Source organism: Stegostoma tigrinum, chromosome 3 (genome assembly GCF_030684315.1).
Source record: "Stegostoma tigrinum isolate sSteTig4 chromosome 3, sSteTig4.hap1, whole genome shotgun sequence".
Lineage (NCBI taxonomy): Eukaryota > Metazoa > Chordata > Chondrichthyes > Orectolobiformes > Stegostomatidae > Stegostoma > Stegostoma tigrinum.
This window is the reverse complement of record NC_081356.1, coordinates 112,762,628-112,774,878: the sequence shown is the minus strand read 5'-3', so window position 1 is coordinate 112,774,878 and position 12,251 is coordinate 112,762,628. Positions and strand designations below refer to the sequence as shown.

At 41.5% G+C, this 12,251-nt stretch overlaps 1 protein-coding gene across 1 annotated transcript in view; it reads right to left on the bottom strand.

Moving 5' to 3' along the window:
- Positions 1-1,263: 1,263 nt before the first annotated feature.
- Positions 1,264-12,251, bottom strand: part of LOC132209501 (ufm1-specific protease 2-like) — a 100,418-nt gene continuing 89,430 nt past the window's right edge. The window contains exons 16-19 of the mRNA XM_059645016.1: positions 10,980-11,051; positions 9,391-9,460; positions 7,781-7,905; positions 1,264-1,347 (exon numbers count right to left, since the gene is read on the bottom strand). Coding sequence (XP_059500999.1) covers positions 1,264-1,347; positions 7,781-7,905; positions 9,391-9,460; positions 10,980-11,051 — 351 coding nt within the window. The remainder of the gene's footprint in view (positions 1,348-7,780; positions 7,906-9,390; positions 9,461-10,979; positions 11,052-12,251) is intronic.

Below are 12,251 nucleotides of genomic sequence, written 5' to 3'. Positions count from 1 at the left end.
TCAGTCACAATCCCCAAGGGCTTAAACCCTCCATCATGTGTCCCAACATCAGCTTCTGGACTCTCCTTAGATGCCAGTGACCTCTGAGTACAATCCCTGATTTCGCCTCCACTGAGTTTTTTTCAGAAGCTCTCCTAATTTGGGGCTGGCAGCCCAACCCTTCAACCTCTCCATAATCTGCACCTCCACTAGTTGACCACTCAAAAATTGAACGTCTACCTTATCCATTCTATAATTGGCTCATTACTTTCTCCTATGCAGCTATTCTGCAGTTCTCATAAATTAGCTCTCCATTTGATTGATAGTTCGGCCTGACTCTGCTAGATGACATGACTGGTGAGAGCAGTTTGCCAAGGAACTCTGAATACTGTGCAAAAACTCAGAAGTAAAATAATAGGATACTATTTATACATTTGTAAAAGTTTGTACAATTGGACTTAATCTGCTGGAGGTTCTAAATGCTTAAATCAGAAAGTAACAGCATTAGGCGAGGTGATGACATCGAGGTAATATCACTGGCCAAGTAATCTGCAGTCCCTGGGGAACTGTGGTTTGAATTGCACCTTTGTGGAAATCTGAATTCAACAAAAAAATGCAACAAAAAGCTTGCCTCTTGATGAAAATTTAAGAATTAGGAGCAGAAGTAGGCCACTTAGCCCATCAAGTCTGCTCTGCCATTCAATAAGGTCATGATTAACCATTGTTGTTGGTGTAAAGCCTCATCTGATTCACGAACTTCATTCCTTTAAGTAAGGAAATCAGCCAGCCTACCAGACCCATGCAATATGATTGACACATATCTGGCCTCTGAGAAATTAAGGGTGGGCAATAAATACTGGCTCAGTCAGCATTGTCCCTATCCAGTGAACCAAAAGAAAACTAATTCCTTCCTCCATCTCTAAAGTTGGCAAGATTTCTTACTTTTCAGTAGTGTTTTCGGCTCCATAGATTTTAAATAACTAACAAATTAGATAGATTAATAAACACTTCTCAGTACTTACTGAAAACAAAGAGAGAAAGTCACTCAAGTTCTTTGCAATGACTACCTGTGACGTTTTCAGATCAACTATTATATGCATGAAGTGACAAAATAGTGAAGATTTATATTTAGCTGCTGTTTTATTGTGTTACCATGTGAGGCACATGTACTCAATACTCAAGTTCTTGTTTGATTTGAAGTACACAAAGATTATTAGAGTTCTGTGGATCTGAAAAGTCTATTCCATTCCTGACATGGGTTAATGAACTCAAGTAATGCCAGCTTTAAATACCCCTCGGTCGCAGAGGCAAAATTAAAGCAAAAATCTCCATCTCGTTCCAGAATTCTTTTCCTTTCCACTCCACAGCCTGAAATATAGAAGATAAAAGGCCACTTAGAATAAGTTTGAATTCCCATGGAGGAATCAGGCTATTTATACAAAGCTTTTAACCAAGAGCAGAGCTAGCAGAAAACATGCACAGAGTGAGAGGGGGTTGTAGGATAAGAAGATTCCGCTCATTGAATGGTTGGAAAAGGCTGCTGCAATGTTGTCAACGCAGTCGGACTGGAGGAACACAGCAGGTCAGGCAGCATCAAGGGAACAGGAAAGTTGACTTTTGGGGATGGAGCCCAATGTTGTTTTAAGACCATAAGACCATAAGACATAGGAGCAGAAATTAAACCATTTGGCCAATTGAGCCTGCTCTGCCATTCAATCATGGCTGATAAGTTCCTCAACCCCATTCTCCTGCTTTCTCCTACTCTGTGCAGGCAAAAAGAGTTTATGCATTGATCGTAACTTCTTCAATGAAAAAGATTTCTAGAGACTGCTGATTCCTTATGCACTTCCTATAGCAACACCCTGATCTATTAGAGTACAGATGCCTGGTCTGAGGTTAAGTAGCTGGCTACGGTTGATAGTTAATAGATTCTGTTGCATCTACAAACATGGTCCAATCAATCAGCACACTCTTCTCATGCTATATAAATTGGTGTTCCCTTACTTGTGTCCCAATTCTGATGAATGCAAGATGAAAATCTTCAATTCACCTCCCTCTTTAGTAGTGTTTAAGTTTTAAGTTGCCAAGCAATTATTTACCATAAACCGTCTTTGTTTTTGTTGGATATATTTGCAACATAGAGCATTCACTCCCTGCTCTAATTCCCATTGACCAGTTTTACAAGATTCCTTGATCACTCCGTTAAATGCTACCTTTCTATTGTGGACAGTCTCTTTCACCTGGAGTCGCCTGGAGTTCGGCCCTTTTGACAATATTTGGACCAAGGTTTTAATTGTATTAAGAGTTCAGTGGCCCTGGTAGAAGTCAAACTGAGCATTAATGAACAGATTATTAGATTAGATTAGATTCCCTACAGTGTGGAAACAGGCCTGTCAGCCCAACAAGTCCACACCGCCCCTTGGAGCAGCCCACCTAGACCCAACCCCATCCCCCTATAACCCACACAGCCCTGAACACTATGGGCAATTTAGCATGGCCAATCCACCTTGCCTGCACATCTTTGGACTGTGGGAGGAAACTGGAGCACCTGGCGGAAACCCACGCAGATACGGGGAGAATGTGCAAACTCCACACAGACAGTCACCCGAGGCTGGAATTGAACCCGGGTCCCTGGCACAGTGCGACTGCAGTGCTAATCACTGAGCCACCGTGCCGCCCTATTGTGGAGTAGTCATTCTGTTAGCAGTTGATGACTTCTCCCATCGCTTTGCTAATGGCGCAGTAATTGGCTGGGTTGAACTTATCCTTTTGTAGACAGGACATACTTGTGCAATGTTCTACACTGCCTGGAAGGTGCCAGTGCTGTTGTGCTGGAACAGCTTGGCTAAGGCATGACTAATTCTGGAGCACAGCATTATTGCTGGATTGTTTCAGAGATAATGGGAACTGCAGATGCTGGAGAATTCCAAGATAATAAAATGTGAGGCTGGATGAACACAGCAGGCCAAGCAGCATCTCAGGAGCACAAAAGCTGACGTTTCGGGCCTAGACCCTTCATCAGAGAGGGGGATGGGGGGAGGGAACTGGAATAAATAGGGAGAGAGGGGGAGGCGGACCGAAGATGGAGAGTAAAGAAGATAGGTGGAGAGAGTGTAGGTGGGGAGGTAGGGAGGGGATAGGTCAGTCCAGAGAAGACGGACAGGTCAAGGAGGTGGGATGAGGTTAGTAGGTAGCTGGGGGTGCGGCTTGGGGTGGGAGGAAGGGATGGGTGAGAGGAAGAACCGGTTAGGGAGGCAGAGACAGGTTGGACTGGTTTTGGGATGCAGTGGGTGGGGGGGAAGAGCTGGGCTGGTTGTGTGGTGCAGTGGGGGGAGGGGATGAACTGGGCTGGTTTAGGGATGCAGTGGGGGAAGGGGAGATTTTGAAACTGGTGAAGTCCACATTGATACCGTATGGCTGCAGGGTTCCCAGGCGGAATATGAGTTGCTGTTCCTGCAACCTTCGGGTGGCATCATTGTGGCAGTGCAGGAGGCCCATGATGGACATGTCATCAAGAGAATGGGCAGAACACCTCCGCTCAGTTCGCAACAAACAACTGCACCTCCCAGTTGCAAACCATTTCCACTCCCCCTCCCATTCTCTTGATGACATGTCCATCATGGGCCTCCTGCACTGCCACAATGATGCCACCCGAAGGTTGCAGGAACAGCAACTCATATTCCGCCTGGGAGCCCTGCAGCCATATGGTATCAATGTGGACTTCACCAGTTTCAAAATCTCCCCTTCCCCTACTGCATCCCTAAACCAGCCCAGTTCATCCCCTCCCCCCACTGCACCACACAACCAGCCCAGCTCTTCCCCCCCACCCACTGCATCCCAAAACCAGTCCAACCTGTCTCTGCCTCCCTAACCGGTTCTTCCTCTCACCCATCCCTTCCTCCCACCCCAAGCCGCACCCCCAGCTACCTACTAACCTCATCCCACCTCCTTGACCTGTCCGTCTTCCCTGGACTGACCTATCCCCTCCCTACCTCCCCACCTACACTCTCTCCACCTATCTTCTTTACTCTCCATCTTCGGTCCGCCTCCCCCTCTCTCCCTATTTATTCCAGTTCCCTCCCCCCATCCCCCTCTCTGATGAAGGGTCTAGGCCCGAAACGTCAGCTTTTGTGCTCCTGAGATGCTGCTGGGCCTGCTGTGTTCATCCAGCCTCACATTTTATTATATTGCTGGATTGTTGTCAGGATCCATTAGTACCAGTTTTAACTGTTTGTCGATGTGAGGTGAGGTGAAGTGAATAGAATTGTTTGAAGACTGGCATCTATGATGCTTGGGACTTCAGATGAAGGGTGAGATTGTTCATTCACTCGGCACTTCGGCTGAAGATTACTGCAGATGCTTGAACCTTGCCTTTTGCACTAATGTTCTGGGAATCCCATTTTGAGGATGGGGATATTTGTAGAGCTTCCACCTTCTGTTAGTTGTTTAATTGCTCATCAGGACTTGCTGTAGCAGGCCTTAGATCTAATCTATTAGTCATGGGATCACTTAGCTCAGTGTATCGCATGTTGCTTCTTATGTTGGTAAGCAAGCATTTAAATCTTGTAGCCTCACCAGGGTGACACCTCATTTTTATATAAACCTGATCTTGCACTCCTCATTCAACCACTGTTGATCACCTGGCTTGATGTAAATGGTAAAATGCAGGCCTTGAAATGACTGAACTTGGTTGAATACTTGCTTATGCAGCTTGTGTGGATGTCCACATGCAAAATTGGTCATCGACTGCTAGATTTGTTGTCTATCCGATTTAGTAAAGTGATAGTATCAGAAAATACAAAGGAGGGTAGCCTCAATATAAAGACAAGACTTTGTCGCTACAAGGTCTTTGCATGTTACTCCTACCATTACTGATATGTAGGTGGCTCAGTATTTAGCACTGCTGCCTCACAGTGCAAGCGACCATGGTTCACTTCCTGTATAGGATCTGGGATGTCTTGTTGCTGCTGTACAGGGCATTGACGAGGTTACTTTTAGAATACAGTGTACAATTCTGGTCTCCCTTCCATAGGAGGATGTTGTTAAACTTGAAAGGGTACAGAAGAGATTTGCAAGTCTGTTGTCAGATTTGGTGGGTTTGAGCTAAAGGAACATCCCGAATAGGCTGAAGTGCTGAAGCATCAGAGCTGGGGGTGACCTTAAAGAGGTTTATAAAATCATGAGGGGTTGAATAACCAAGGTCTTTGTCCCAGGGTAGGAGAGTCTAAAATTAGAGGGTACAGGTAAAAGTGACAGGGGAAATATTTAAAAGAGATCTGAGGGGCAACTTTTTCACACAGCTGGTGGTGTGTGTATGGAACATGCTGCCAGACAAAGTGATGGGGCCTGGTACAATTACAACATTTAAAAGGCACCTGAATGAATACATGAATAGGAAGGGTTTAGAGGGATATGGGCCAAATGCTGGCAAATGGGACTAGATCATAACAGGATATCTATCTGTTCTGTATGGATCAGTTGGGCCAAAGGGTCTGTTTCCATACTGTAGAACTCTATGACTTTCTGTGTGGCGTTTGCACATTTTCCTCATCTGCGTGGGTTTCATCCAGGTGCCCTTGTTTCCTTCCACAGCCCAAAGATGAGCAATTTAGGATGAGCTGAAATTGTCTATAGTGTTCAGGGATGTGTAAGCTATGTGAATTAGCCATGGAAATACGGGGTTACAGTGATAGGAAACGGGTTTGGTCTAGATGGGATGCTCTTTGGAGGTTCAGTGTGGATCAGATGGAGTAAATGGCCTCCTTCCGTAGTGCAGGGTTGGATGGTTCTATGATATAAGATGTGGACAGGTGCATTAGGTCGGTAGATTGGTGAGGACTAGGTCAAGTAGATTTTTCCTTCTTCTTGGCTGTTATCTACCATTGACCCAATTTAGCAGATCAGTCCTTAAGGACTCAACTAGCCTGATCAATAGTAGTGCTACCAAGCAACTCTAGAAACAACACTGAACTCCCAACTCAAAGTACATGATGTGCCCTTACAGTGCTTCATCTAATTGTGTGTACCTTCATTTTAAATGTTTAAATAATTTTTAAAGAAATTAAAGAGTAAAGAATGCGGATGTGATTGATAAGGCAAGGATTTATTGCCCATGAATAATTTCCCCTGACAAGGTGATAGCTTATACTTACTGTTTTGAATACAATTTTGAGACTTGCTAAGCCAGTTTAGAAGGCAGTCAAGCATTAACAAAATTGCTGTTAGTCTGGAGTCACATATCAGCAAACAAAAACAAGGCACATCTTCTTCCTGAAAATTTATTAATGAGTCAAATGGGTTTTTGCAACAAGTGTATGTGTTTTTATTCCAGGTATTCCTTAATTGAATTTAAGATCTCCAAATGCCACTGTGTTTCATAGAGTAATAGAGTGACAAAGCATGGAAACAGACATGGTCCAACCAGTCCATATCAACCATTATCCCAAGCTAAACTAGTCTCACCTGCCTGCACTTGGCCCATATTCCTCCAAAACTTTCCTATTCATGTACTTATCCAAATGTCTTTTAAAAGTTGTAACTGCACCTGCATCCACCATATGGGATTTAAAATCATGTGTTCAGATCATTTCTCCAACTACTAACATGACTACTATGTTAATGGACATCCTCCAAATGTAATAGAGTGCGAAGTTCAGAAAAAAAAAGTCTTAGAATCAAATTTTCTGGTCAGACAGAATATAAGAACATGTAACTTGCATCAGCACCGTAATAAGGAAATGGATTCTGGCAGTAGAGTCATAGAGTTAGACAGATATATAACACGAAAATAGACCCTTTGGTCCGACTCATCCATGCTGACCAGACATCTGACATAAATCTAGGCCCAATTGCCAGCATTTGGCCTATATCCCTCCAAACCCTTCTCATTCATATACGCACCCTGGTGCCTTTTGAATGTTGTAATCATACAAGGCTCCATCACTTCCTCTGGCAGCTCATTCTATACACCCCTTGTGTAAAATAGTTGCCCCTTCAGTCCCTTTAATATCCTTCCCTCCTCACTTTAAATATATGCCCTCTATTTTCAGACTTGCCCACCCCAGGGAAAATACCTTGCTTATTTACCCTATCATGCTCCTATTGATTTTAAAAACTTCAATAAGGTCACCCCTCAGACTCTGATGCTCCAGGGAATATTGCTGCACAGCAGAGCAAAACTACAATGGATCTCATAAATGAATTGTAAATGGTGTTTGATTCTTAGATGTGGCCTCATTTAACACAGGCAAAACATATATTGACAAACTAATTTACAATTACAAATGATTACAACATAGTGCTAATGTTACTGGACTAATAACCCAAAGGCCTAGACTAATGATCCAGAGATACAATTTCAAATCCTTCCACAGCAATGGGACAAATTGAAGTGCAATTATTTAATAAATCAAATAAAAAGCTCATCTCAGGATTAATGATGATGTAACTATCTGTTGTAAACACCCTTCTCGCTCACTCATAACTTTCAATGAAAGAAATCCGATGTCCTGGACTAGCCTGGCCTACATGTAACTTCAGACACAACAATGTAGTTGATTCATAGCTGCCCTCAAAAATGGCCTGGGAAACCATTCTGTCGTATCAAATTCTCCCAGAAAAGTTGCAATTCAAGAAGGTGGCTCAACACCAAATTTTTAAAGAACAGTTAGGGATAGGCCATTCCAATGATATTGACATCCAATGAAAGAATAAAACAAACAATTCATTTGCATGGGAAAGCCCCCTCTGCAAATTTATGTAAATAGAAAATTAACTTGTGTGCTCCTTTATCTACACATACCTTATCAATTATCCAGTTAAAGTCATCCAGTCTTGTGTACATTGTGTCTAAGACCAGGACTTTGCTAAGATTTGTTTCCTCATTCAATGCCATCCCCAGCAAAACAAATGCTTTATGTCCAGAAACTGCTCATATAGTAACAGGAAAAAGGAGAACATGAAAATTTTAAAAAATCAATAAATGCAATCACTTCTTTATAAGATTTAGCATGCAGTTGCAGTTCGGCAATGGATTTATTATTTAAAGCAAATTTTTAAAATTCCTTCAACTGTTAATGTTTTTTATATCGAGTTTAATATGGATAAGTGTGAGGTTATCCATTTTGGTTGGAGGAATAGAAAGCAACTTGTTATCTAGTGGATAGAAACTTCAGAGTGCTTCAGTGCAGAGGGATCTGGGTGGCCTTGTTTTTGAATCACTGTAAACTAGTATGTAAGTGCAGCAGGTAATAAGGAAGGCAAATTGAATTTTGGCATTTATTGTTGAAGGAATAGAATCTAAACATAATGAAGTGCTGTGGCAATAAGGCATTTATGAAACCGCACCTGGAGAATTGAGAATAACTTTGATCCCCCTAGTTGAGAAAGGATGCAGTTGTACTGCAGACAGGTTGGATGAAGTTCACCAGCTTGATTCCAAACATGAGAGCTTGTCTTATGAAGATAGATTTAACACTTCAGGCCTATAAGCTCTAGATTTTAGAAAGAGAGATCTAATTGAAGTATATAAGATGCTAAAGGCGATTGACTTTCTAGAACTAGATGTCATAGTTCTCGGTTAATGGGTAGCAGATTTAAAACAGATGAGGAGAAAGTACTTCTCTCAGAGGATTGTGAATCTGTGGGAATTCATTAACCGAGAATGTGATGGATGCTGGGCATTGAGTGAATTGAGACTTTTAATGAGTAATGGATAGAACGGTTATAAAAAAAGGGCAGAAATGTGGCATTCAGACTGAGATGAGGTCAGCCAAGATTGTATCAAGTGATGGAGCAGGCCTGAGGGGCTGAATTGCCTACCCCTACTACTAGTTCTTAAATTTGTTTGCAGCATAAAATATTCCTTCTTATTTTTGAGGTATGCCTGAACATCACTGTATAAAATTGCTGTAAATTCATTGCTTCTTGAAAGAGACATTTTTATATCGAGTCATTTTAAACATATTTACTTTGCATAGTTAAAAGATCTCAAATTAGACAATTAATCAACTACATTTTCATGCAGAGCTTAAAAAAATGTTGTGAAATTCAGCAAGCGAAATCTTGAAATTGCAAACTTACAAACTGCACTTTTCCAAATTACAACCGGTGTTCCTTCTTCGTTGAAATGAGGAGTAAGATCTATTACTTTCTCAGCACTTACCCTGTAAAAATTAAAGCATTTACTTCCCTTTGTTGATTTTGGGCAAGACAATAGAAATTAGGAGAGACAAAGTGACAGATCTGGACCCAACAGCATAGAGATTAGAGATAAGATCATCAGGAAGAATAGCGGGAGGTATCAGGATTTGGGAGTTAATGTTATTAATTGCATCAGGGAAGACATAAAGGCACTGACCAACAAAGAAGAGGCTGAAAGCACTTCTGTTCCTACTGGCCCAATGTTCCTACCATCTTGAGCCAGCAGTTCCAATCTCCCTTTTACTGCTGGCATTCCTGTGTTCTGGAAAAACACATCTGGCTATTTCTGATTAAATTAAATGTTATTAAAAAATTGTTCACTCGCAGGAAGTGGATGTGACAGGCTGGGCAGGCATTTATTGCCTGTTCCTAGTTGACAGTGAGAAGGTGATAGTGAGCTGCCTTCTTGAACAGCTACAGTCCATTTGATGTAGTCACATAATGCCGTGAGAGGAGGAGTTCCAGGATTTTGACTGGGTGGTACTGAAGGAACAGCAGTATATGTTGAAGTTAGGATAACAAGTGGATTCAGTGGGAACTTGTATACTATGGTGTTCCCAAGTATCTGCCATCCGTGTCCTTCAAGATGGTAGCGGTCGTGGGTTTAGAAGGTGCTATTGTTCACCCTAGGTGAATTTCTGCAGTGGGCTTGTAGAAAATGCACACCATTGCTTTTTGCCATTGGTGGTGAAGGGGCTAGATATTTGAGGTCATGGTGCCCACAAGTGAGCTTCTTTGTCTCGAATGGTGTCAAGTTTCCCGCATGTTGCTGGAGCTGCACTGATCCAGGAAAGTGGGAAGTATTCTACCATACTCCTGACTTGTGCCTAGAAGGCTGACAGTCTATACGAGCCAGGGGGTGAGTTATGGACTGTAGGGTTCCTACATTGAGACCTACTCTTATAATCACTGCACTTATGTGACGAGTCCAGTTTAGTTTCAGGTCAATGTCAGCCCCCTGTATGTTGGTAATGGGGGATTCAGTGATGGTGATACCATTGAATGTCAAGAGATGATGGTTAAATTGCCTCTTATCGGAGATGATCATGGCCTGACACTGTTCCAAGACCAAGCACAATGTAACAAGTATAACACTTCAATCAGTATTTTTCATCGTAGTATTGAACTATCTAACTTCTGCATGCCAAAGATAAGAGCCTCATAATAACAGAATTACACATCCAACACACCAATATGCTATACCTCTACAATCATTCTAAGTTTTTAATGAAACTTAGAATCAAAAAAGAAATTTAGCAAGCTGTTGAAAAAGATGAATAAAATGCTAGGAATGTCTCAGGCGTATTTAAATTGATGTAGGTTTGAATTTGGTTCAGACTCTAAATCATTTAAAGCTGGCCTGTACTTTCAGTTGATAGAGCGCATTAAAACAGCTCACTTAAATAATATCAACATTCACCACAAGGTGGTGTTCATCATCTCCCTTTTCCAATAACACTTCCAAAACTTTGTTGTTTATCATCAAATTATATTTCTTTCCATTGCAACAAAAATAGACAAATTGGTAAATTAAGTCTCCGTCCATAGTGGAAAAACTTAACCAGTGAGGAAAATACAACCAAGACTTCTCCTTTATTCCTGTTGCTTAGCTGTTCACTGGTCACAGCAATGGCAGTGTGAAAATGTTATTGATTATTCAATGTATAAATGCATAGCAGTTCAACAAATCATTTTAGGAAATGAACACAACAAATGGAAGTATACACCTATTAGTAAAATTCTTAGAGTAAATGACACAGATCCTGTGATAAAAGAGATTAGAAAACTGAAATGGTTACGTTAACGATTAGCCTCCAGCAATGATAACTCTGAATATTTGAGGCTTTCTCAGCAGAACACAGAATGATAAACTGTAGAATCAAAAAGAGATTTTGAGAAGATAAGAGACCCACGGTGCTGGAGGTCTTTCAGAATGCTTGGAAGATTGGCTAACTCATCAGAGACAGAGATTTGGGATAAGGAAGTGTGGAGGTTCGGTGTGTGTGCATTTTCAGGATGTCAACCTGCAACTAGTAGAGAGCCATTAGGGGTCAGTACTGGGTCACAATTATTTACAGACGTTTTAATGAATTGGATAAGGAAAGTGAATCAATTATAACTAAGTTTGTTGATGAAACAAAAATGGGTGAGAAGGCAAATGGTGAGGATGAAACAATGAGTCTGCAAAGGGATACAAACAGGTTAAGTCAGTGGGCAAAACTTGGCAGACGGAATACAATGTAGGGAAATGTCAACTTAAGTAGTTTGAGTAAAAGAATATGGAACCTGGTCAACCATGAATCACAAAAAAAATGCAAGTTCAGCAGGTAACAGGGAAAACGTAAGTGTTGTTAGCCTTTAATTCAAATGGAATGGAATATAAAAGTAGAGAAGTCTTGTGAAATTTTTACAAGGCACTGGTCAGACCACAGACCACAGCTGGAATACAGTGAAATGTATTGGGCTCCTCATCTAGGAAAGATAAACTGGCATTGGAAGTCTAGGGAAGGATCACTTGGTCAATACCAGGTAAGAAGGGACTGTCTTATGAGGATAGGTTGAATAGATTGGACCTGTACTCTTTGGAATATAGAAGGATGTGAGACAGCCTCACTGAAATATGCAAGTTTCATTGGGTAGATGTGGAATGGTGGGTCTTTTTGTGGAAGAGTCTAGGACCAGAGGATAATCTCAGAAGACGGGGTTTAAGATAGAGTTGAGGTGGAATATCTTTCCATCACATGAATCTGTGGAAGTCTTTACTGCAGAGAGCTGACTCTGATGAGTTAGCCAATCTTCCAAGCATTCTGAAAGACCTCCAGCACCGTGGGTCTCTTATCTTCTCAAAATCTCTTTTTGATTCTACAGTTTATCATTCTGTGTTCTGCTGAGAAAGCCTCAAATATTCAGAGTTATCATTGCTGGAGGCTAATCGTTAACGTAACCATTTTCAGTTTTCTACCTAAGCTAGGTATTGAGTATATTCAAGGATAAGATAAATACTTTTTATATCATTGAAGAAATCAAGAGTTAAGTGGAAAAGGCAGGGAAGTGGAGTTGTGTTATCAGAT